Source organism: Tenrec ecaudatus, chromosome 6 (assembly GCF_050624435.1).
Source record: "Tenrec ecaudatus isolate mTenEca1 chromosome 6, mTenEca1.hap1, whole genome shotgun sequence".
NCBI classification, from domain to species: Eukaryota; Metazoa; Chordata; class Mammalia; order Afrosoricida; family Tenrecidae; genus Tenrec; species Tenrec ecaudatus.
Window position 1 is genome coordinate 83,450,258 of NC_134535.1, and position 27,539 is coordinate 83,477,796.

At 45.5% G+C, this 27,539-nt stretch overlaps 1 protein-coding gene across 4 annotated transcripts in view; it reads right to left on the bottom strand.

The window, feature by feature from the left end:
- The window catches only part of DIP2B (disco interacting protein 2 homolog B), a 226,851-nt gene that overhangs the window by 79,597 nt on the left and 119,715 nt on the right, over positions 1–27,539 (bottom strand). For all 4 annotated transcript variants that reach the window (XM_075551696.1, XM_075551694.1, XM_075551692.1 and 1 more), the window contains exon 3: positions 9,638–9,766. In XM_075551696.1, the coding sequence (XP_075407811.1) occupies positions 9,638–9,766 (129 nt within the window). The remainder of the gene's footprint in view (positions 1–9,637; positions 9,767–27,539) is intronic.

Sequence of the window (27,539 nt, forward strand, 5' to 3'; positions counted from 1 at the left end):
GTTAGCTTGAAAGGAGCGGTTAGCCACAGCTCCACCAGGGCTGGCCGCCTAAGAGGAACCTTAGAAGGAGCACAAGCAATCAGAGCTCTTGTTCTCTCTCCCACCCACCCCACATTGTTATGGGATGGAGTCCATCAGACCCAATGTTTTGTAGTCTGCTTATTTTAAGTTTTAGAAAACCCAAAGGAAGTAGGCAACAACTGAGGTGGCTTCCCCGTTCACAAAAATGCCAGCCCCTTTTCTCTAGGAAAGGGCACGAAACATAGCCAAGAGGCATCCTGACAGGCCTGGCTGTGCTGCACAACTATGCCTCCTTAAAGAGCTGAACCAATCAAATCCTGCCTTGGGAATTTCAACTGCAAACAAAGGAACTGCAGGCTCAAGAGTCCCATCAACTTTAAGGGCCTTGCCTTGGAAAGAAACAAGGTCAAACTCCTCAACCGAGATCCTCAGAGGGGTCTCTCCCTGCCTAGGGCTCTTCCAGCTTCTCCTTCGCTTCTATGACTTATGTCAGCTCTTTATGGCCTGCTTCTGGAAACACTCCTCCCCAAAGCTTTCCAACATCCTTTTACAAGCTGCACACTACCTCACTGTACAGAGGAACCATGATTTATTCAACCAATCTCTTATGACCACAAATTAAGTTGTTTCCAAATTTTTGCTACTATCTATATAATGAGTTCAACAGTTTCACCTTAGACAGCAGGTCTAATTGCTAGTTACAACCATTGCTGAGGTCAGAGTGTGCCCTTCTCTTCCACAAATGAGCATTTCCTACAAGCAAAATGTATTTCCCCAAATCCAGCACACTATTGCCTAACCCACAGTTCCTATTCCAATTTAGCCAACTGTCCCAACAACATAGTTCATTGTCTTATCCCCCTTTTCCCTGATCCAGGATCCAACACAGAAGCACACGTTTTCTTTTAGTTGTCATGTGTATTTATCTCCCTATAACTTGAAATAAATGCCCAGTCTTTCTTTGCAATGTCACGACCTTGGCTCTTTTGAAGAGTAGGAGTGCTGTTCTGGACTGAACTGTGTGCCCCAGAAGACATGGTTGAACTCCTGGTTCCAGAACCACGGAGACATACTGTTTGGATAGAGGGTGGTCCGTCTATTACAAGGCAGGTACAACTGAAAGGTAGGTGGTCAGACTCAACCAGTCACTCTGTGGGGGAAGATGAGCTGTTACCAAGGGCTCAAATGCCCTAAGGAGTAGTTCTGTTTATCCTACAGGGTGCAGCATATCGGGGACAAAGTTACATAAACGTAACACCGACAAACACTTTGAGAGAACCAGTGGCTAGACGTGGGGATTCAGTACCACAGTGCTGGGGGGTCGGGCCTGGTTGCTCGCATAATATTGTTCACAGTAAAAATATTTTATATTCTACTTCAATGAGTAGTGACTGGGGTCTTAAAAGCTAATGGGCAGCCATCTAAGGTGCAATTATTGGTCTCTCCCCACCCACAGGAAAGACAAATGGAAACAATTAACCCAGTGGACAAATGGAGCACGAAAACACCAGTCTCCACAGCCTTGAGACCAGAGGAACTAGAATGGTGCCCAATGACCACTACCAACTGCTCTGAAAAGGAGGTCTTGGCCAGAATGGGAGAAAAATGTGTAAATAAACTCAAAATCATAAAGAAACCAGGTTTACTGATTGATAGACTTGTGAGGGTCTTAAGACTACGAACGGTCTTTAGTCTTCAGGTCTGGAACTGAATGCATCTTGACATTAGAATAATCAGCCATGTAAGATCAAAACACAGCCTTTACCCAGAGACAACGCTTAAGAGGGTCAGGAAAGGACAGTAAGGGAGGATGTAGGAGAAGTGATATTCAGGAGGGGGGTTACAATGGTTGAATCAGCATGTGTATGGTTTATTAAATGTAAAACTAATATTTGCTCTGCAAATCTTCAACTAATTTACAATAAAAAGTTTAAAAATAACAGCAGTGTTCATTTTCCCATAGCTATGTACAACCTTGACATTGGACCACTGTTTTTTCATCTTTCCCAAATAGGTAAGTGGAAAATGTTATTTTACAGTTTTCAACTCTTATTCTTGGCTTGTTTTTATTATAAAGTAGTTAAGACATGGTACATGGGACTGCTTCCTTTGCCATGAGACATAAGAAATTGATCAAAGATTCTATAGAATAAACGTGGCACAGATAATAAATTGTCAACGAAAACCAGATGCTCTGGAGCCATTAAAATTGGATGAGCTCCCAAAACTTTGAGATAATTTTTAAAGTTTAAACCTTTAACCAAAATTATCAGTTGTCTGTTTGAATTTTTAAAAGTGTTTATCTTAATAAGCACAGTATGTCTGCCTTGCGCACTGTGATCTTTTTATAGAATTATCTCATTGACATCAATCTGACCGTGGCAACGAGAAAGGCTGGATAGGGGGCTTCTTGGGCAGGGAGTTTAAGACAATGCTGGTGGAGAGATTTGGAAAGGGACAGGGAGAACGGTACACAACTTGAAGAACGTGACCAATGTCGCTGAACTAGCTGCACATGCAGAAATTGTTAAAATGGTGCATCTTTGGCATTGCATACTTTCAACAAAAAGAAGATATATCCCCAAACCAAACTCACGCCCTCCGGTCAACTCTGACTCATAGTGACAGAGTAGAGCTGCCCCTGTGGGTTTCTGAGACTATAAATCTTTTTGGGAGTAGAAAGCCTCATCTGACGTAAACAAGGGGGCTTCAAAAACCAGTGGAGAAATGGAATGAAAAGATCATGGAATTTCCCCAAAAAACTTCCTGAAGCGCATATCAGTTATTTTTCACAGTTGATATTTCTTATTGCCTTTTTTCTTCTTTTAGTTTTAGTCTATTTACCCCCTCACTGAAATGTATTTTACTATATGCTTATGCCTGAAAACTTTGGTGATCACTTAGGATACTTCTCTGCAATAAACACATACTCACACACATAACTTACCACTGTATTTAATTTCTTGTGATCATAGGCTTCAGAAATGTTTAAAAATCCTGAACTGATTATTACCATGATTAGCCCACAAGTGGTCAAAACAACATGAAAGTGTGTTCTAGCTGCAGTAACTATTACAAACACTAACACGGCTGTTGGGTGCCATCGAGTCGGCGCTGATGCACAGCGACCGAAGGCACCGCAGAACGAGACACTGGCCAGCCCCGGTTGTCACCCTGTATGGGCTTCATTCAGCACATTGTTATTGCTAGAAATGCCCTCCTTTTCTTCTGAAAGGCCTAATGACACAACTGACTTTCAGGCCCAGAGGCAGCACAGCCCCCAGGTGTCCTCGTAGCCACAGCAGACAGGTGGGAAGGCGGAGAGGCACAACTCAAGGAATCCCCTCCAGTCCAACAAGCAGCCATGCCATTTTACTAATTTCAATGGCACCCGTTCCTTCAACATCGTTTAATGTGGCAGAGGCAGCAGTGACTAAAGTCTGTAACAGAAGGCAATTACATTAACTCAGGTTAATGAGCTGTGTGCTGGGGTGGGGGTGGTGTCAGGAGTAGATCTTCAAACTTTGCAACTCATATTCCCCTGCCTTTACAAATTATGTTTCTTTTGCCTGGAATTTCTACATACTGCTACTCGCCCTTCACAGTAGCTCCCGTGCCACCACTTCCTCCTCCATCTTTGGTACTCAGTTTCTTCCCCGAGAGCCTTCCCGTATGCAGGACAATAACCAGCTAACGACAGAACAGCAAAGCAAAGCTCATTTACAGGTCAATGAAGGAGATAAAAGACACAGGGTCACTCTGAGTCTGAACCGCCTCTATACTTCATATAGAACAAGCACTGGTTGAAAAGAAGGTTCCGGTTCATTTAAGTCAGCATGTCTTTATCACTATGCTCATCTCCCGGGAAGCTTCAATCCAGGCTTGCTGAACTGAGCTCCATTTACCTTCCTTGGCATGAGGAGTGTATTAGCATGGGAGTGAAGTGATCCTGGCTTGTCACCAGATCAGACTGACACAGCCAAGTTCACAGGTAGGGTTACAGAGGGAGATACGGTGGCATTTAACTCCTGGTATAGACGCAAAAGAACCCACACTTTGAGTAGAAACATTAAGAACAGTAACTGATCCAGGACTCAAAAGACTTAATTCATTTATCCAGGGCTATCAAATGCTCTGTCCTGTAGGGTCGCTGTGAGCTGAAGTCAACTTGTTGGCAGGAATCTGGTTTGGGTTTAAGTGAGAATATACATATTGAAAAAGATCCAAACATGTACAATGCTGAAGTAAAGTTTTTTTTCCCTAAACCTACTACCTCCTAGAAACAGTCTCACCTCTAGGTACACACCCTATATGCATGGCGTTACATGAGAAGTGGCAGCTGACAATAACACTGACATGAGGATAACAGAACCTACCGGTTTGGGGAAGGACTGAAAGAGGTCATGCTTGCAAAATGTCTACTCCCCAGCACACAGAAAGTCCTCAATGAGATCTGAGACTGTGGGAGCAGATGAGGATGCATGTTGGGCTGGTAACTTTAAGGTCAGCAGTTTGTAACTACCAGCTGCTACGTGGGAGACAGAGGAGGCTTTCCACTTCCGTAGAGTTACCGTCTCAAGCCCACAGGAGCAGGTCCCACCCTGCCCTATCGGGTCACCAGGAGCCAGAATCCACTGAATGGCAATAAGTTTGGTTTTGAGTTTATGTCCCAACTAACATAAATCAATTCTTACCATTTAATAATAAGATCACATGCTACATAACTAAAAAAAATTTTACATCTACATCAGCATTTATATCAAGTTCCAAATAGGAGAATTTCTGAAGCAAAGATTATGAGTATTTAAAATTTTTAAATACTGGCAAACTCCTGGGCTATTCCTTTAAGATCTCTGTACACATTGTGAACGAGGGGAATTTCAGAATGGAGACCCAAAGCCCATCTGTAGGCAATTGGACATCCCCTTATGGAAGGGTAGCAGGGAGGAGACAAGCCAGTCAGGGTGCAGTATAGCAACAATGAAACATACAACTTTCCTCTAGTTCCTAAATGCTTCCTTCCCCCACTATCATGATCCCAATTCTACCTTGTAAGTCTGGCTAGACCAGAGGATGGGCACTGGTACAGATAGGAACTGGAAACACAGGGAATCCAGGGCGGATGATTCCTTCAGGAGCAGGGGTGTGAGTGGCAATACTGAGTGGGTTGGAAAGGGGGGACCCAATTACAAGGATCTACATGCTACCTTCTCCCTGGGGGATGGACAACAGAAAAGAGGGTGAGGGGAGACTTCGGACGGTGCAAGATATGACAAAATAATAATTTATAAATTATCAAGGTTTTATGTGGAGAGGGAGAGAAAAAATGAGGTGATGCTAAGTTTAAGTGGAGAGCAAATGTTTTGAGAATGATGAGGGCAGTGAATGTACAAATGTGCTTTACACAATTGAGGTATGTATGGATTATGATAAGAGTTGTATGAGCCTCTAATAAAATGATTAAAAAATAAAAAAATTTTAAAAAGATCGCTGTACCAACTTACTTTTGGCTCTGACTTGAAATAATTTTATGGTGCATTTATATTTATTATACTACTTCAGTGTCCCTGAGGCTTTTCTTAGTGGTGTCAAGATGGCCATATTTTATTAAATCTATGATATCATCTGATATAAAACATTGCCTGATTGCAGATATGCTAGAATGTGAAAAGTACCCTTTTTTATATCACATGAAATATGGGCCTTTGCAGTCGTGGAAAATGAATGACTGGCTGCATACACGGAGAGAGAAAAAACACTGTCTGAATAATAGGGCACTTGAGACTATCAAATCAAAAGCTCCCACATATTCATTAAAAATAGCACCACGATTCCAAATGCAACTTGCATAGGATTACAAAACAGGTGATAGCAAATTCTCCCAAATCAGGGGACTGTTCCCATTATAAAACTTTTCAAGGATTAATTAGCAGAGCCTGGTCTTACCCTGCCATTGTGTGAAATCCCTAACAAGCTAGCGCACCTGCAGTCGCAGGTCACACGGCCCTGTCAAAAGGGGACTTTCCACAGTGATTCTGTGAGCAAAGCCGCGTATTTGCTAACAGCTGGCAGGTCTCCTCATTCACAGCAGCAGCCATTCTCGCGCGTGGATAAAGAAGTGACATCCCAGGCTGGTCTCCGACCAGCGGCCTTTGGACAGAAGCACGTGGAAGCTGGGTATCATTTCCCGGCATTAATGTTGGAGTTGAATAAATGATGCACATGATCCCGCCGAGTCCTTTTTTGCTTGGTTTTTGTTACTCTGTTGAAGGTAACTTCTTAAGACAGAACACCAGGGTAGTTATCAAAGTGATCTTCAACTGATCACTTTCCGCCGTGGGCACTCCCCAGTGTATTTTCCAAACCTCTAACCCTGACACCTGGGAGCCTCGATGTGCAGGAACAAGAGGGACGGAGTAAATCATGTATTTGACATTTCTCTTGGCTAAGCATAAAGAAGAGAATCAGTTCAGATATTCTAAACTGAGTAAATACAAGCTCTTCATATTTCTGCTAAGCTTGAAACATTAATTCTATTTAGATTTGATTATGATCCCTTGAAATGCCTTGGGTGTTCATAAACCGCTGTGAACTAAGAGAATTAGGATTTTCCAGTCGTGCTCCCTGGCGTCAATATTCAATCCTTCCTGTGTACCAATCATTTTATTTTTAATGCCTGCAATTTTCCCCAAAAACAAGCTATTTTGGCAGGCAACAAGTCAATGTACCCTTTTTCCAAACACTGCAGTGGCAGAGTGGAAGTATAGCTTCCTTCAACCCTGCAATGGATGTTTCCCTTCAGTGGTTACAGATGGTTTCTTCTTCTTCTGAGAAGCCAGAATTCAGAGTTTCCATTTCCACATGCGTTGTGCTTTCCCTGACAATACAGTTGAATTCTGAATCCACTGGAAAACAGAATTCTCAACTAAAATCCATACTTACACGCCTTTTTCATTTCTCCCCTCTTGATAGTACTGCCACACTCTCATAGCTTTCGGTATGTGTAGGTTTTTAAAAATAACTTTTCTTCCCTGGCTCACTTCTCATTACTAACTTGGGAGGGGGGGGGACGGGGGAGGGCACAAGAGCAAGGAGACAAGCGTCTGTCTCACTATTAAACTTGTCCCCAGCCAAGAGTCTCCACCGCTGGCTAACCTGTAGCTAATGCACAACCTGCACGCTGATGTTTAGTCATCTGACAAGCTTGGAGGAAGAGAGTAGGGTCCGGAGATGGGGTATAGCCTGCGAAAGTCAAAATTTCACACTGTGGAGTGAGCTCACTGCGGTTTTTCTGCATGTGCAGTTTGGTCCTGGGATGTAGAAAATCATCTTTGTGGTCCCTTACTAACTCTATTATTGTATTCTGTAACCAATCAAGAACAAGAGGAAACAAAACAAAACTCCTAGAAGGCCAAGGAGGTACGATGGAGAAGCAAACACGATTCTGGTTACAGCTTGCTGTTGATGGACAGTCCCTCAGCTTCAAAAGCAACTGGCGCCCAGGAAATCGGGTGGTCGGCAAGGAGGAGGAGCTCCTGGTGTGCTTTTATATAAGCCCCTCTCGACTCCATTCTTTCACCGCTATTTTTATCTGTTCCTTCTTCCGAGACATCAATCCAGCTCCTCTTCTACATTCAGACCCTGTGTCAGGGCGCTAGGGTGCAGGGGTGGTCGAGTGCACAGGTTGCAGTGCCAGCATGAGCGGCTGGAATAAAAACATGCTGAAACTCTGCAGGAGCACTGAGGTCACTGGACAGTTTATTCAAGATTTGGGCTCTGATCACCTTTCTAGCCTCTTTTGGGCCCTGGTAGTGCTGTGTGATGACAGGCAAAAGGGCTGCAGGCAGGTGGTAGGTGCTGAAACCTACGAGTCACCATGTAGGAGTGAGATGAGGCTCTCTGCTCACGTAAAGGCAAATACTCTCTACCAGGTTGCTATGTGTCTGCACCAACTCGACGGCAGTGGGTTTGGTTTTGGTGTCTGACCTGGCTCACAACACCCGTCTGTCATCACTCAGCTCACAAGTCCTGCTCTCTAAAAGTCTTCTCACCAGATCACTCAAGACTAAGCAGGTTGGGTACAGAAGAAAATTCTGATGTGGTTTACAGTTTGTTTTGTTTTATTTGGGAGGGGTACACGATGGGGGACTGATCACTTCTCAGATGTTCCTCTTAGTGTATGACAATACTTATCTTGTGAAACCAGCCAACAAAATGTGGAGGCAGCTCTGCCCCTGTGTCCTGGTCCTTGTTTTCTCTAAAGCAGTTTCTACAAGAAGGTGTTATTTGTTCTGTTTGCCACCTCAAGAAAAGGTTACCCCAACCCTGGCTGGTGCAAGGAAGACAAACATCTGAAGAAACTAAAGGAGTAGCCATCGAGGATTGAATTATGTCTGTCTACCTCTTATCCCCTACCCACCCACCCCACCACCAAAAAAAAAGGCAGTTATCTAGTGATGTAATGTTCACCTATGATGTAATCAGCCCATCAGTTATACGGGGATTAGGGTGGGCTACCACTCCCTTAAATAGGACACAGTAAAGTGTGGCTGGATCACCTTTCGTCTGACAAGACATGAAAGGAGTGTGAAGTCAACAGACACAAGGGACCTGACCACCACCAGGAAAGGAGAACTTAGGATCCCTGTGCTGAGAACCTCCTAGGCCCAGGGGAAGACTGAGGTCAGGGTTCTCCAAGGTCCAGTGATGTGGACAGAAGACAAGGACCTTCCCCCAGGGTGAACAGAAAGAGGTAGTAAGTCTGCCTTACAGATAGCACCCTGAATTTGGACTTCTAGTCTTCGAAGCTGAGAGAATAAAGGTGCTTGTTAAAGCCATCCATTTGCAGTACCTTGTAGAGCAGCACTAGATAACTGAGAAACTGTCCCAGTCTGTCTTTTGACTATGTGGCCACTTCTTAAACATAAAGTGTGCTACGGAGACCACTCTGAGCTCAAACACAGTAGATGATCGTGGAAATCCCTTGTTAAATCACTTTTCCTCCTCAAGGTCTATGGCTTGTTTCTCTGCTCAACAGAGTGAGGCGTCTGGCACAAGTAGCCAGGGGGCCCCCATCACAGTGTGAGCAGGAGCCTGGTCCCAGCATGCATTGCCTTTTCCCCTCCTGTGGGTACTTTCTGGGTCAAAATAAAGTACGTTTGAAAGCTTATTAGTTTGAAATGGTATTAGTTGAGTTTTTGTTCCAGCTCCACTGGTTAAGAGACTGGCTAATCAACATCTCTGGCAAACACAAAATGACCTTTTCTTCCAAAGGTCTACTGAGCTCTCCCACAACCGTTCTACCTGACCCTAACTTTCCACCTTATCATTTACCCCCATTCCCTGTCTACTTGCCTGCCTCTAACACCTTTAAATTCCCTCACAGAAGAAATGGTCTTTGCTGATCAACCCCCACCCCTCACAAAATGGGTCTCCACGGCACCTGGCATAAAGTGGGTATTCACCGGGTGAACAACTGGGTGAATGAATGAAGACCTGCCGGTGCTTCCAGGGAAAACCAAACCAAGCATCAAAAAGAAGCTTGCAGGCCGCCCTGATCACGCATACTGTCGGTGTACAAACGATTCTTCTGGCCCTCCCACAAGTTCCCCCTCACCTGATCGATATCGTTCATCCCTGGCTCCCCCAGATCGGGTTCGGTGGTACTTAGAAGGCGCGGAAGTTTGAGCTGCAGCTGGGGCGGGTGTCTGGTTTCTCTGTTCTTTCTGTACTGCTGAATCCGTTTCTACAAAAAGGAAGTTTGAAAGATGGTTATCCAGTCACAAAAATGGCTCCTACTTCCTGAGCACCTTACAGCACTCTTAGCACCTTTGGAGACAGGTCCTGTTGATCTCATGGAGGGTGGCGGGCTGTGGTTTCTGCTGCTGCTGAGCCATTTTACTGACTTGCTCCACAGACGGTCTAACTCAACGATTTAAACAGATTTAAAAGCTGTGCAGTCATGACCACAATCAATTTCAGAGCACTGTCTTCATTCTTGTAGGATGCACGTCCCATTTCCCCCGATCTCACCTTGTCTAACCCTAAGGATCTATTAATTGAGTTACTGCCTCTACAGATTTACCTGTCCTGGATGTCAAATAAAGATAATCAGACCCCAAACCCCATCTGCAGTTGTACCACCAGGCTGATTCCGACTCGCGGCAACCCTGTGAGGCGGAGCAGATCTGCCTCGGGGAGGTTTTTAGGTCGTAACATAATCAAAAGGATCACCAGGTTTTTTCTCCCACAGAACTGTTGGTAGGTTTGAAGCATTGATCTTGTAGCTAGCAGTCAAGTGCCTGACCAATGTACCATCAGGGGTCCTTAGTGAACCTTAATACACACATACAGTAAAATGATGCAAAGCAGCTAGTCAGCCGAAGACAGGAGAAAAATACCAAGAAGGCGTAATGTGAGGCGAACGAGTCATTCCAGGGACTTCAAGGGACAGGTTGTCAAGGAATACATATCACCCCCTCATTCTGCCCAGTGGCACAAAGAGAATAGCTTGGGGAGCTTCAGTCTCCCCACCATAAACCTCTCCAAATAAACACAATTTAAACAAAACCAGGGTTTGTCACATCAACACAGCTTCTTCAAGGCAAGTCCACCAGCCCCTCCCCAACTTTCTACTTTAAGTCCCTCCCTTTTTTTAACCAACAGATGATCAATGTACTAAAATAGTTGAACTAAGCATCTGCGATGGCGACTTCAACCTCCTTTACTCCATGCTCAATCCTGATGGAAGCCTGCTTGACCCTTTCAGAAGGGACTGTGCACGTCAGTGAGATGCTTGTGGATGCTCATCTGGAAATGATCCCCGGGCTCCTTTCACCGCCGGCGGTTTTCCTGGCCGTGATTCTCAGAGCCCTCCCTGGTCCCTTCACTTTCAGGCTCTTTTGCTTTGTGCCTCTCATCAAGTCAGCGCGCTCTTTATCCAAGGATTTCATGTTGTGGCCGGGTAGAGGCCTTCTAACCCGGTGAGTGGCCACCTCTGGTCCCACCGGTGTGTTTGTGGGGTCCTTAAAAGCCCTTGAGCGTCCTGACCCAGGATTGCCCAGACCCACTTGTTCCTCAGCAAGAGCAAACAGTGGGGAGTCAGGAATAGGAGCAGGGGAACAGAGCACAGGGACCCTGTCTTCCTCAAAGAGCTCTACTTTTAGTCCCTCTATGTGGCATGCTGGTGGTGTAGTGGTCATGCACTGGACTGCGAACCATGAGGTCAGCAGTTCGAAATCACCAGCTGCTCCAAAGGAGAAAGATGGGGCTTTCTGCTCCTGTAAAAAGTCACCGTCCCAGAGACCCTCAGGAGCAGTTCTACCCTGTCTGATGGGCTGCTGTCAGTGGGAACTGATTTGACGGCAGAAAATCTGGAATCACCCCCAAACCTGGCCCTTTCTGGTCCTCAGCTGTACCCTCCTCACCAACATCCAGGCTCACAGAAAGTGGGGAAGAGGAAGTAAGCAGACGTTTGAAGTTCCAGTGTTTTACTGCCTTTTCCCACTCCTTTCCAATACTGTTGGCTTTGAATCATTGAGTCTTTTGAACAACTCTCAGTTCTGCCCAGCAAGAGAACCAACGAAGCGTTCTACAATGTAGCAAGGTGGTTGGTTGATGCAAACAGCGATGCTCTCAATGCTCTCAGCTGTTAGACACCCGAGGCGCCTCCGAAGGCAAGCCTGGCAGTCTGCTCCGGAAAGATCACTGCCTTGAACTCTTAGTGAGTGGTTCCGCTCTGCGACATACGGAGGCACCAGGAGTCAGGATGGACTCGACGGCAACCCGCAATGGCAAGATGTTACCTAAGTCATGTGCCAAAAAAAGGAAAACAGCCTCGGGGCACAGTGGTCTGGGGCATGCAAGCCAGCACCCCACTGACCTTCATAAAGGCTGAGGTCACTGAGCTGTGACAGGAACTGAGAAACACAAGGACAGCATCACAGCATTCTTAAAACTCGCCAGCAAGCAGGAGAGGCCACGTGAGGCGCTTTAGGGGGCAGTCCTAGCCGAGCCTGGGCACCAGAGATGGGAAAGCCATTCCTGAGAATGATGTCACTTGGCTCTATCAGAAATGCCATCCATCAGCTGAAACCCACTTAGTCCTGCTGATACCACATGGGGCAAAATAAGCAGTCAGTCAGTCCTGCTCAAATTCCCAACCCATGGAATCATAAATGGAATGAAAGGGTTTGGGCTTTTTTTTTTTAATTTAAAAAACTGGTTATTTTTATACATTCTGCTTAAGAAGCACTGACAGAGCAAGAGAATGCGCCAGGCTTGAGTTTTGAAATATAAAGTCTGGGCTTGTGAAGTGCAATTTTTAATCAAGTGAAAGTCTCTTGATAATCCATTTCAAAGAAGAGCTATTCTGGGTCCTTCATATTTTCCCTGGCCTGTTTCATATGTCTGTTTTATGCGGTCTAGAACAGGGGTCTGCAAGCTATCGCCCGAGGGCCACCCACGGCCCACGGCCTGCTTTCTAAGGAGTTGTATTGGAACCGGCCACACTCCCCATTTGTCTGGCCGCTCTCACACCAGAAAGGCGTTGCTGAGCGGAGACAGAGAGACCTCAAAGCCTATGATCTTTACTGCCTGGTCCTGGCTAAAAAGTCTGCCCACTCCAGGTCTAGACTCAGAAGGCTACCGTTTACCTGTGCATATTAGGAATTCCCACAGTCTCATTTATGCCTCACAACAATCCCAGGACGTTGGTACAGTTGCTACTACCCCCAACCCCCTTTTATTCCCAGAAAAGGCAACAGAAAGCATAAAATCCTTAACTCTAATTGGAACGCAGAATCAGGGAACAGCAGGGCCAGGAGTCAAACCCAGGTCTCTCCAACTGCACTGAGCCTCAATAAAAAGCAGCTGCAAGCACTCTCCCCAGACAAGCAATCGAAATGAACGATTTAGCTTAGAAGTAGCTACGGTAGAGTTCATAGTGAAATAAAGATTCTGAAGGTGGGGAGGAGGGAGCCCCACAAAATAAAGCAAAGTTTTAGTCATCCATTAAGGAAATTACTTTAAAATATGGCCTAATTGCCTTTAAAAAGACAACAGAAAGAGGAAGGGGCTACTTTTATTCATCTGGTCAGATATACAGGGCAGAAAGTAGGTTAACACACATGAGCTACTTAGTCTGTAAATATATAGAGAAAAAATGGCTTGGCTTGACACAGAAACAGCACTGTTTTGAAGTACTATTTTTTAATTACTTTTCTAGTTAAACCACAATAATGTATATATATCTTGATTTCATATTCCGACCACCTGGTTATTTATTTATTTTTAAGTTGCTTTATTAGGGGCTCATACAACTCTTACTCCAATCCATACATCATTTGATTATTTAGAGAGCAAATTTGAAAGATTAGCCAACAATCCAAAGCAAGACAAGAATTACAATGAATTCTCACTTTGCAAAGGATGGACACCAACCAAACCCACTGTCGTCAAGTGCCTTTCAACCCATTGCAACTGCACAGAACAGAGCGCAGCTGCCCCGTGGCATTGCGGAGGCTGCAACTTTTACAGCAGCCTGCCACATCTTCCATCTGTGGGGCAATGGGTGGGTTTGAACAGCCAACCTTTGGGTTAGTGGCTGAACACTTACCCACACTACACTAGCCCCAGAGCTCCTTGGGGACATAAAAGGTTCGTGTGTGCTTGTGTTTGTTCTGTTTGATTATCTGCTTTACACTAATTCCTCTCTCTCTCACCTGTGCTGTCACTTTGGGTCTGTAACAGTAACCAATTCAAAACAGGAGAAAGAAGATAGGGGAGCAAAAGAACAAAACATGTTATCACACAACTGATCCAGGGAGGGGGCACGTTTGTTCGGGGCAAGGGAACAAAAACTAGGAGAGAATAATTATTTTCACTCAGGATTACCTAGAGGTTATCACAGGTCAAACCACGTGGAAATAAACACATATAGAGACAGCTGATGGGAACTGGCAGTCATAATAACACTTAGCTAACACATCTATCAAGCTGGTACTTAAAAAAAAAAAAAGGCATCCCAGCCTGGAAGTCACCAAGCAACCCCACTGAGATGCCCTATTGCTTTCCTCTGCTGCTCAGGGATGCAGCTAGCTGGCCGGTGGGTCCCCAAGGGGCCTAACCCCATAACCAACGTGTGCTTACAGCTTGCCAGAAATGACCCAGAGGCTCGGTTTGCAGCCTGTCGGTGGCTGACAAGTTCATTCCGTGAGCATTCTGCGGGTGCCCAAAGCACAGAAACACGGGGTTCTGACAGAACAACCTTTCAAACGTGTAACCCACCTGCTTCAAAGCCCACAGGGGGCGATTAAAAAGATCGACTTAAAAACACCACCACCAAACAACTATGAAAAAGAGTAGAAAGCAAATGGGATTCCTTGGAGCCGTATCACTTTAAGTGGGACACTGGTAAACCAGTGCTATTCCAGTTGACCTCAGGTCATGGTGGCTTCGGGAGTGTTGGGCACATCGGTCCTCCATGAGGATTTCAATGGCTGGTTTCTCAGGAGTGGGTTATCAGGCCTTTTTTCTGAGGTACTTTTAGATGGACTTCCAACCTTTCTGTTTGTGGTCAAGCACATTAACCATTTGCACATCCAGGGATTCCTTAAAACCTGTCACCATCAAGTTGATTCTAACTCAAAGTGCCCATAAATGAAGGAATAGAGGAGCAAGACAACAGCCTAAACCAGCGGTGCTCAACCTGGGGGTCATGACCCCTTTGGGGGCTAAACGACCCTTTCACAGGGGTTGCCTGATTCATAACAGTAGCAAAATGACAGTGATGAAGTAGCAACAAAAATAACTTTATGGTTAGGGGTCATCACCACATGAGGAACTGTATGAAAGGGCTGCGGCATAAGGAAGGTTGAGAACCGCTGGCCTGAACAGAAGTAGTGAAGATTGTCAAGCAACACCTAAGGATGAAGGAATGGGGAAGAAGTATGACAGAAAACAAGCTAGAGAGCTCCTGGGGATTGAGACCTCAGACACATGGATTCTGCCATCCGTTGACAAGGGGTGGGAGGGCCAAACACAGGCATGGGGTCCTACAGTCAGCACTAGAGCAGCTGCAACCAAAACCTCACTGCCATGGAGCTGGTAACAACTCATCACAGGGACCTTATTTATCGTACTGAGGAGAACTGCTCTAGTGGGTTTCTGAGACTGTACTTTTTTTTTTTTTTTGAGACTGACTCTTGACAGGAACAGAAAGCTCCATCTTTCTCCCGAGGAGAGACTAGTGGTTTTGAACTGCTCACTTTGAGGTTAGCAGCCCAACTTGTGCATCACATTCAGATAAATTGTTGCCCTTGTTAACAATGCCATCTTTCTTTCTAGTTCCTTTCCTACATGCTACCCTCCTTTAGACAGAGCCCTGGGGACAGACTGTTATGTGCTGGACTGCTAACTGCAGGGTCAGCAGTTCAAAACCACCAGCTGCTCTGAGGGAGAAAGGCGAGGCTCTCTGCTCTTGTAAAGCTTTATAGTCTCAGAAGCCCACAGGAGCAGTTCCACTTTCCTCTAGGGTCTCTGAGTTGGGATCAATTCCCTGGCAGTGAGTTTTTTGAGTTACCCTCTTTACAAGGGGCCCTGGTGACATAGTGGATTACTGACCACAAGGTCTTCAGTTCAAAACCATCAGCTGCCCTGATGAGGCTTTCTACTTCTGTAAAGAGTTACAATCGCGAAAACCCACAGGAGTTCTCCCTTGCCCTATCGGGTCTCTGCGTTGGACTGGTGGCAGTGGGTGTGTGAGTAAGGCCCTGCCTTCACGGTGCAGTTGAAGGCATTTACTGCCCATACCACTCAATCCAGCACTTGCAGATATGATCTCCTCTCAGTGAATGATCTCACACAGAACGGCTGACTCATCACAGTGGTGGAGTTGACAGGCCAGCAAGTACAGGGTGGAGAAGGTTTAGTGATGGTTGGGCAGTAAAGAATGAGATTAGAGAAAAAAGTAAACCGGATAGCTTCAAGATAAAGACACGTTCATTGGGATTCCAAATTAGCGAGCAATCCAAAGCATGACAAGAATGAATGTGAATTCTCACTGTGCAGAGGGTAGACTTCAACCAACCAAACCCATTTAGCAGCGCAGTGAAAGAGCAATAAGGCTACAGAGGACAAAGGTTTTGCCTGAGTTACAGATAAGGTAAAAAGGCCTGAAAGTCATTCCGTGGACCCCGCCCCATCTTTGGCTCTGGACATCCTGCTAATGGAGCAAAAGGAAAAGGATGTGCACAATTGCATCCCCAGGGTATGGCAAGGCAAAGACCAAGGTGGAGTGAGCTGGTGCGTCCACCCAGAAGATTGCAGCCCCGGGCAATGGTCTGAATGAAATCACATTAAGAGATAAAAAGGACACAAAGTATGATGTACACAATATGACGATGGCTGTTGGTGTAAGAACTATTCATAGACAAGTGTAAAGAACCAGACGGGGCATGAACTCCCCTCCATGGTTGGAATGAGGGTGGGAGGTGTATGTTACAGCTTCACTGGCTTTGTTAATAGAGCGTGGTGTATAAAAATCCAAGTAAGGCTGAGAAACACGGAGCACAAATAAAGGGATAGAGCCAGCCTCACAAATTACAACTTCTCCCTAATGACAAAGTTCTAGTGAAACATCCCAGAGACCCAAAACAGTAACTCCCTCCCACTGAGGGACAGGCCAGGCCTGCCCCTGTGGGTTTCCAAGACTAACTCCTGGTCACACGGGCTCTCCGAGTCGCTGATGCAGAGCATCCACTAGGGGTCGCCACTCTGTTTGAATAGCGGTGGTGGCAGCACCTTTAATAACCACCATAGTTCAGGTTAAGAAAACCCACACATTTTCGTTTCTTCTGTAATGCAAAACCTTCCTTCCCGATGACGAACATGTGCATAATGCATTGTTCTTTGGCAAGAAGAGACGTCAGCACTTATATGATTTTACTGCTTGAAATGAATAACGGAAGGGGGGGGTAGGTATAAAAACAGAGGCTATTTTCGAAGTAGACTATGGCAATTTTCTATTCAGGAAGATGAAAGGAAGCCACCCTCTGCTCTGTATGTTTGAACTGTCCTCTGATTGAAGATCCGGGCCGGTGGGTGCAGCAGAGTACCCCGAGCTGTGTGCTACGGAGGGGACCAACAAGGTTCTCTAAGCCTAAGCAAAGGAGATGTTAACTTACATGAGTTCAGGGAGGGCCATTTAAAAGGAAATTCTTGATATACAAGTCAGCTAGGCAAACAAAGGGAAAAGACCATTCATGCAAAAGTATGGTGTGTGTGGAAGTCTGGTGAGGCTTCCCTGAGACACAGAAGAAAGACCAGGGATCTGGTTAAAGGCCAGGGAGCGTCGCTGTGTTACAGAAAGGGGCTGGGGGAGAAGAGCGCTGTCAGGTCACACCATCTAAGCAAACTGGGTGGCCTTTGAAAGGGTTTCAAACAGGAAAGGAGAATACAAGGGTGGTGATAACATTAATGTGACTCTTTTTCCAGCACACCCTCTCATTTTATCTCCACAATAACATTGTCTGGTAACAAAACAAAAAACTAACCCTATTCGCTATCACTGAGTCTATTCCAACCCTTAGTGACCCAGTGAGGCAACCTAGAACCTCCCAGTAGCTGCCAAGGCTGCACATTGTTACAGGAACACAAAGCCTCAAGGTGCGCCTGTGGCCTTGAACTGCTGACTTGGAGTAAAACAGCTCAATGCGTAAAACTGGCTTCCTTCAAGTCAATTCAGACTCATAGCAACCCTCTAGGACAGAAAAACTGCCCCTGTGGTTTCCAAGATTACAATTCATATGGGAGTAGAAAATCTCATTTTCCTCCCTTGGTGCTGGCTGGTGTGTAACCATGAGGCCACCGAGCCCCCTTGAGTGTACCAATAACCACCTTGAAGCGTTGTCAACACAATTTCCTTTCCCACCCCCCTCCCATGCTAGCAGCACAGGTGAGGGTCCCTGACACATGTGGGAACCCCTCTGGGAGGCAAACGCCCCTCTGTGTCCTTGAGGAGTACCTGGCTTATAAGGAGGGGTGATTCACCTCACAGCCTGGCAATCCAGGATGGAAGAATGACAATGTTTCTATTTGGAGAGAGGTGGGGGGCGGCAGAGGCTGAACCTGTGAGTGACAAATGTCTGACCAGATTCTGACCCAGGCCAGCTTCCTGAGCTACCTGACATCAGGGCAAGGGCTGTGCCTGCGACTCAAAAGAACCCAGTGTGCAGAGCTCTGCCCTGGGAATCCAAGTGGGGTACCTTGGCTGAACTCAGCACAGCAGGCTCCTCCTTCAGAACGTCTTACAGAGGCCAATGCAGAAAGCAGCCTTAGCAGTGGGCCAGCATCACTGACCATCCAAAAAACAAACCGAAACAAGCCCAATGCCACTGAATCGATTTCCATTCAAGGGGAGCCTATGAGACAGGACAGAATTGCCCCTGTGGGGTTTTTTGAGACTCTAATTCTTTAAAGGAGCAGAAAGCCTCAGCTTTCTCCCATAGAGCAGTTAGTGGTTTCAAACTGCTCACCTTGTGGAGTGCAGACCAACACATAACCACTATGCCGCCAGGCTCCACCGTCACTGGCCACACCAAACCAAAAACCAAACCCACTGGCATCAAGTTGATTCTGACTCACAGCAACCCTAAGGACAGAGAAGAATTGCTCTGTAAGGTTAGCAGAGCTGTAAATCTTTATGGGAGGAAGCAGCCTCAATTTTCTCTCCTGGAGCAGATGGGGGATTTAAACACCAACCTTTATCTTGGTGAGCAGGCTACACCAAGCTCACAGCAGCACCAGGACTCTTCAACGGCCACATTCACTGCCTTGAGTGCATGCCAACTTGCTGATCCTAGAGTGAGAGGTAGAACTGGCCCTGTGAGTTTCCGGGGCTGTAACTCTTTAGAGGAGTAGAAAGTTCCATCTTGCTCTTATGGAGCAGCTTGGGGGTTCGAACTAATCACCTTGTCCTTGGCAGCCTAATGAGTAGCCTAACTATGCTGCCAGGCACCTTCCAAATGGCCATAGAGGGCAGGCCAATTATTAACAGCGACCCTGGAAGGTACGGAGCAGCAGTAGCCTGAGGGGCTCTTCCCTGTTGGGTGTGGAAGCTGGAATGACCATCTCGTTTTGCCCCAAGAAGAACGCACTGGACTTCCTTATGGTAAGGCAGGTGGGGGCGATAGGACTGCAATGCATGCTCTAGTTTACTGTGATTAAATACCATCCCAGGCTAGCAAAAACAAACAGAAATTTCCATGATCGTACATTTCTAAATCAAAATAGATAAAATAAAAATAGGTTCCACCGCCACCCTAAACATACAAGAGGCCCTCTTGACTATTTAATATTTACAGAGCTGGGTATCTTCAGGACATTCCAAAACGCTGTTTCTGATTTTAATAGCGTTTTAAGTTCATGCCCCTTTGCATTTCCATATTAGTTTGTCAAAGCACTCTCTTACAGAACCTTGCTCACTCCATCTTTTTGAATCCTCATTTGTATAACTGTCTTCCCTTTCCACCTCTAGTATAAATAACTCCAGGTCAGAGGCTGCTCTTATTCATCTTGTGTTTCCTGTAGGCACTCATGTTTTGGTTAAAATAAATGAAATGATCTCGATCTTGTCTGGCTCCCCACCTCCACTAATGACAGTTAGGTGGCTTAGGGAAGGAGAGTGGGTAGGGGATATAAGGTTAAAACAGTGGTTCTCAACTTTCCTCATGTCACAACCCTTTCATATAGTTCTTCATGTGATGGTGACCCCCCCCACCATAAAATCATTTTTGTTGCTACTTCATAACTGTAATGTTGCTACTGTTATGAATCATCGTGCAAATATCTGAGATGCAGGACGTAGTTTCATTGTTACAAATTGAACATAAAGCATAGTGATTAATCGCAAAAACAATATGCAATTATATATTGTGAAATATTTATTTCTAATTACAAATAAATGAAATTTAGTCTTGAAGCATGGTGTAGCCTGGGTAACAGTCTTAATATAACAATTGTACACGACGTTGCTACATTTTGCGACAGTATGCATAAAAAGTGGGTACAAAGGTTGAGATAGCTTCTTTCTTACCAGATCAGCATATCCTCATGTGGGTGGACCCACCTGGAGAGGTGTCTCGGTTCCTAAAACCATCGGAATTTTTTTCCCAATGATCTTATGCAACCCCTGTGAAAGGATTGTCCGACCCCCAAAGGGTTGTGACCCATAGGCTGAGAACCACGGAGTTAAATACTAGGCTGGATCCCCTCAAAACCAAAACCAAACTCACTGCCCCCAAGTGGTTTCCAACTCATGGTGACCCTGTAGGGCAGAGCAGAACAGCCTCCAGGGGTTGTGACCCTGTAGGACAGGGGAGAACTGCCTTCCATGGGTTTCTAAGACTGTAACTCTTTACAGAGGTAGAAAGTCCTATCCTGCACTGACAGAGAGTAGCTGGTGGTTTTGAACTGCTGATCCTGAGGGTAGCAGTCTAACTCGTAACCACTACACCATAAGGGATCTTAAAACTACTACACCACAAGCCTCCTCTAAATGAGACTAAAAAGGCTGTTTATTTGTGTGTCTAAGCCGAACAACAAGTCTATAGGGTCGCTATGAGCAGCATCAACTCAATGGCAGTGAGAAGTCATACAGCCACCACCCCTCGATCAGATTGCTTAGTAATGTATCTGTTGCTATGATGCTAAAAGCTATGTCTTTGGTATTTCAAATACCAACAGGATCACCCTTTTTAGTGGAGCTTCTGGATGCAGGACAGACTAGGAAGAAAGGCCTGGCAATCTACTACCAAAAACCAAACTTGGAACACCCTACCACTTACACTAAGATATTGTCCCGTACACGGTAGTTGCGTGCCTGATTCGAAGGCACGCAAAACACCCAGTAACCACAACAATGGGCTCATGCTCACCAGCAACTGAGAAGCTAGCCCAGAGCTAGTCATGCTCTGTCTGTTACCCACGGGGTCCCCATGACTTGGACATCGCCTAACAGCGACAAAAGAAATGTGTGCTGCTCACTATTTTCGTATCTATACACAAGACTACTGAGGAGCCCAAGTGGCGTAGTCGTTATGCATTGGGCTGCTGACCTTGAGGTAAGTAGTTCAAAGCTATCAGTTGCTCCTCAGGACAAAGATGGGGCTTTCTATTCCCGTAGAGAAGTACAGTCTTGGAAACCCACAGGGGTACTTCCACCCTGTCCTATGGGGTCATTCTGAGTCGGCATTGACTCGATGGCAGTGAGAGAGAGAACATAAACCATTAATAGAAGAGTAATGAAACTAGCAGGTGTAGCGCCTGGCCTGCGTGAAGGTGCTGCCTACGGCTTTAGAGAGGAGGCGGCCTGGTTGCGCAGGGGTTAAGCACTTGGTTGTGTGCTGCCTCCCAAGAGACTGCGGCTGGAGAAGCCCATCAGGGCAGCTGTACTTGGTCCCAAAGGGTACCTCTGTGCTGGAATCGACTCCATGACAAGGGACCATGATCATGAGCCAGGAATGACAGGAGGACTTTCCTTTGTTGCATTTTAACTCCGTCAGACAAGCGCTTGCTCACTCTCAGAGGCAACAATGAGTTTGGCAGAACTGTGCTGAGAGGGGCGTGTACAGCTGTGTGTGTGTGTGTGTGTGTGTATACACGTATGTACGTACTGACACTCTAGGGAGCAAATGCCTTCCAGCAAAAGCTGCAGCAGTCCCGAAAGAAGCCACGATGAGGAGAAAAAAAACACAACAAACTGAGGTCACCGCACTTCTTAGCAGGATGAGAGAACAGTCACTGACAGGGTAGCCATAGTCAAAAGGGCCATGTCGCATCTCTTAAAAGGTGGGGGTGGGGAGGTGGGGGTGGGAGTTTTGAGGCTCTGGGGCAAAAACAAGGTGGATGTCTACCTACTGGCCCAGAAGGGAAAGGTCTGCCCCCTTCTGGAGCAGGAAGGAAGGGCCGGCTCAGGTGAATGAGCAGTGAAGGAAGGGCACAAGGTAAAAGGATGATGGTGGATGAGGGAGAAGGACATCTACAAAGGTCCCAAGTGAAAAGCTCAGATGGGCTGGATGGCTCACACCACTTGCCATCGAAAGCAGGAGCCTTGGCAGTGTCCTAAAGCAAGAGATTTAGATCCAAGAGAAGATGGCACTTGAGGAGTTTCAAGGGCAATTATCACTGGAGAGCTCCCAGAGGGCTCCCCTTGGCTGCTCTGGGGTCCACCCAGAGGAGAGGCCGCCCTCCGGGTTTCAATGCTCGTGCAGGCAGCTGTAAAGACAACATGTTCAGTTGACTGGTAGAAGGCCAAAATGAGGACCCATGATCCCCGAAAACTTTTAAATAGATACCAATTTCTTTATGAAAATTCAGAACAACCCTTGACTAGCACTGTGAGCAGAAAGACTCCTGAGTACATGTGGCAGAGTCAACCCTTCTAGCTAGCACTGCTCTTTCCCGGCAAACTGCTAGAATGGTCAGGAAGGTGACGCAGGGCCAGACGGCAAGGATGCAAGCAGAGAGGGGCCCCAGTTGTCTCTGCAAAGATAATAACAAAGCTGAGAGCGCAGCTCTGGGGAGAACAAAACGTTGCCTGAGAAAGGAAATGCAATCATAGTACCGCAAGGGGTGGAGCTGTGAAAAATATGCACATAATCATAATACTGGCAATGGTGAAGGCGGAATTAAACAAACAAACACAAAGTAACTCCCAACTGCACACACAGCCCAGAGGAAGCATGAGATGGGAGGTGGGGAAGGAGGAAGCAGATGTGTGGGGTCTGTGCCTCCCCAAGGTGGAGGGGTGACATGAAAGAGAGAAGAGGTCTAATCTTTGATAGTAGGAAATGAATAAATAATGCCCGAAATTGAAAAGAAATAATAGTCCAACTGTTACTGTGAAATACAGAAGTGCCAAAAGAAACATCTAGAGGAGTTGAAAGAAATGGTCTCTAGAGAGGGAGACAGAGCATTCCTCTTTTATTGTTGCTGTTATTATCCTTAAAAAAACAAAACAAAAACCAAACTTGCTGCCATCAAGTCCATGTGACTCCCAGCGACCCTACAAGCCAGGGTAGACCTGGCCCTGTGAGTTTCTGAGACGGACTCTTCACACCAATAAGAAGCCCTGTCTTTGTCCCGCAGAACGGCTGGTGGTCTCAAACTGCTGATTCTGGTTTGCAGTCCACCTCGTAACCGCTACACCACTAGGACTCCACTGTTAAAATCCTACAGGTGTTGTTTGAAGACTTAAAATCCTTAAGTGTGTTAATTTTATTAAAAAGTAAAAACTTAAAGAAAAAATGCTGGCAACTCTGATGAGAATTAATATGCTCGGCCCAGTCTGTGAGATTTTAGTAGGTCCAAAGCAGGAAATCCATCAGGAGTGGAGACAAATACCCAGGGTTGATGAAAAAAGCTCACTCACCCCCATTTAAAAAACAAAAATCCATTGTTGATAAAATAACTTATGAGCTAAACAAACAAACAAAAAGCTCAAGCTCCAATCTAGACCCTGGCTGCTTTCATTACCCAACACCCCATCTTTACTGAAGCTCCGAAGGAAATCCTTTTAAGCCGGACATTCCAAATGCTCTTTCGGTTCAGTCCACCCACATTTATAGGACCTCTACTATAGGCTAGGCACTGTGCTAGATCCTCTGTGCATGCAAAAGAAAAACAGTAATTAATAACGTCCCGACTTTCAAAACCTTGGCAGTATAGCAGGGGACCAAGACCCATAAATGAACCATCACCATCTATTGAACCCGGAGAGAGCTTTACAGAAACGCACCTGGATGATGGGCTTGGAAGCTGCTTTGGGGAGGGTTGGCCTGGGAAGGCCTGGCAGTGGAAGTCTGATGGAGCAAACACCTGAGTTGGGTGAGGGAGGCAGCTGTAAGGTTCTGGGTGCAGGGCTTTCAGGCAGAGGCAGTCGTCATTAGTCAGAGGGCAGCCCTCTTGGCCTGGCCACTGCTGCCTCCCCTGCACTTGAAGTAAATGGAACACGGGAGGCACTCTGGGGCTGTCAGTAACCCTCTCTTTAGAATAGAACACCTTTTTCTAGTAAAACCAGCTGGAATCATCAATTACCTGGCTCCAAAGTACCTAAATGTCAAGATATGGCCACATGATCAGTACAAGGAAGCTGCTTTCTACATACCTTGCGTTTTCAAGGGCAGTCGCACAGTGCTGAGTTTACAAAGGAGTTGGAGAGTGTTATGTGTGCTTGAAAAAGCCAACTCTCTAGAGAGTGAGTTAATTTCCTGGTTCCTTATAGATGGAAGTCCCCAAAACAAGAGATACTTACATTTCTTCTTTCTTGCCAGCAAGTAGTATCTACAGTAAATATAAGAACATGTGCATCTGACTGTTCCAGTAATATAATGTGGCAGAGTTTTATGGCTTTTTTAATTTCAGGAAAGATGAGTGAGACTCTCTCTTTTATAAATTGCCCTCAATTGAACACCTACACAGCAGCTCATCACTGGAGATGAATGAAATGTAATAAGGCAACAGAAAGAGTCTGGAGGAAGCTGAATCTCCCTGGAAGAAGTTGGAAGACCCCATACCAAAGTGTTACAGTCACTTTCATTCCATTCATTTCAGACTATAACATAACTTAAAGCCAACCAAACGGACTGTTAGCAAGGCAACCGAGACTCACAATCATACCCTGGGGCAGAGCAAGCCTGCTCCCTAGGGCTCCTCAGGTGAAGTAGTCACAACAATAATGTTATGGTTGGGGGTCACCACAAGATGAGGAACTGTATGAAAGGGCCGCGGCATGAGGAGGTGGAGAACCAGTGCTCTCGATGATGTGTAGATTTCCACCACCCCTTCCCTGGTTCACTTGCTTGTTGGTATGATGCTGTAACAGAGACCTGACAATCAATCTACTTGTGAGACTCCACCAGGAGCAAACCCAGGGGGTCACAGCAGCACACAGTGTGGAACAGGGCTGGAAAAGGGGCCCCCAGGCTGGAGGCACTCAACATGACACAAACATGCCAATGACATTGGACATGGCATAGGACTGGTTGATGTTTCACTATGCTGCAGATGGGGTTGCCCTTGGGAGCCAATTTGAGGGCAACTAAAATCATATTTAGATTTTCAAAAATGAACAAAGACATCATATAAGGGAGATTTTATGGAGAAGATATAAATATCAATGTGTGTGTACCATGTAACGAAGAACTGAAATCTATGAAGAAAAACTGGATTACAAGATTAAAAATCCAATAGTCGCAATGCAGTCTTTCAACACACTTTTATCAAAATTGCTAGATCAAGTAGTCAAAAGTTAAGAAAAGGGCAAAACAATGCAATTGTCTTATTTTTCTAGTGCTGCTGTAACAGAAATATCACATGTACACAGCTATAACTCCAAATTCACAATGCTGGGCTTAAGAAGAAGGCTTGTTCTTCTCTCTCTCTGCGGGTTCTGGAGGAAGGTCGCATCACTCTTCACCTTGTTTCCTGGTTGCTTGCAGTATCCACATGTTTGGACATAAATTTTACCGCCCCCCCCCCCTTAGTTCACTTGTCCGCTCTCAATTCTAACTCATAACAACCCTATAGGGCAGCAGTTCTCAACCTGTGGGTCCCGACCCCTTTGGGGGTCAAACAACCCTTTCACAGGGGTCACCCAATTCATAACAGTAGCAACATGACAGTTATGAAGTAGCCACAAAAATAACTTTATGGTTGGGGATCACCACAACATGAGGAACTGTATGAAAGGGTCACGGCATTAGGAAGGTTGAGATCCACTTTCAGAAAGTTCTTTCAAAATGGAATTAAAAGAGATTGGAACTTTCCATGAATTTTTGAAGCCATCTTGTATTTTAGGGAGACATAATTCAGTCCCTAACATTGCACCCCTTGTTGGTTCCCAATATGGCAACCATCAAGCATGCCAACACAGCGACCCTACATACATCAGAACAAACACTGCCCACTCCTGTGCCACCCTCACAAGTCATGTCTGAGCCAACTGTTTTAGCCACTGTGCCGATTCATCTTCTTGGCAGTCTACCTTTGCCCCTCATCCTCTACTTTACCAAACAGGGACTGATCTCTACTGATAACACGGCCAAAGTATTGAGTCAAAGTCTTGCCATCTTTGATTCTGAAATGCATTCTTGCTGCACTTTTTCCAAGACAAATAGATGTTTGCTCCCCTGGCAGCCCATGGTACCTGCAATATTCATTCTTTGCCAACACCATAATTCAAGGTATAAATTCTTCTTTATTCACTGTCTAGTGTCCAAGTGCACATGAAGCCACTGAGAGCTCCAGGGCTTGGGTTCCGTACATTTTAGTCTTCAAAGTGACACCTCTGCTCTTCGATATTTTAAATCGATTTTGTGTAAATGAGCCCAAGGCAGGATGTCATTTGCTTTCTTGACTGCTGCTTGCATCGCATTGATGGTGGGTCCTTAACATTTTCACAACTGGACCAATGATGTTGTCTAGTGGCCCGGTTGTGAAAAATCTTTGTTCTCTTTGCATTGAGTTGTAACCCCTATGGAAGCCTGTATACAGTTTTCGATCTTCTTCGCTAAATGTCTCAAATCTTCTTCACAGTCAGCAAGCAGGATTGTTGGCACCTGTATATCTGAGTTTGTTAATGAGCCTTCCTCTAGTCTTGCTGTCAAATTCTTCTTCATATAGTCAGCTTCGCTATGAGTCAGAACTGACTTGATGTGATATTCTTGATATCGTTCAATAATTCCCATATTCTATCGAGCCACCTTTCTTTGGAATGGGGAGGGGGAATCGGATGTCTTCCAATCAAACTAGCTGTTCTGAGCATAGATTAATGAGAGCCTATAGAGGTGCATCAATTGGTCAAAATATTTCAATTCATATGCCTTCAATCCCTGAAGCCTTGTTTTTCATTAATGCCTTCAGTGCAGCTTAAACCTCTCTCTTCAGTACTATTAGTTCCTGTTCATATACTACCTTCTGAAATGGGTGAATGCAAACCAATGATTCTGTGTATTCCTTCCATCTATTTTTACTGCTTCTTGCATCACTCAATATTCCGTCCATAGAATCCTTAATATTGCATTTTTGAGGCTTGAAGTTTTTCTTCAATTTTTTTTCCAGCTGGAGATATGCTGAGTGTGCACTTCTCTTTTGGTTCTCTAACTCCAGGACTTTGCACATTTCATTTTAGTACTTTGTTTTCATGAGCTGCCATTCAAATTTTCTGTTCAGCTCTTTGACTTTATCATTTCTTCAATTCGCTTTAGCTTCTCTAGGATGAAGAGTATGTTTCAGAGTCTCTTCTGACACCCACTTTGATCTTTTCTTTCGTTCCCGCTTTCTTTAATGGCCTGTTGCTTTCTTCCTGTCGGATGATCTTGATGTCATCCCACAGCTCATCAAGTTTTCTGGCTTTCGTGTTGACATATCAAGTCTGTTTGGAAATGGACTCGAAATCCAGGAGGAATCTACTCAAGGGCATAGTTTAGCTCTCGTGGAGTTAGGCTTCTTCATGCTCAACC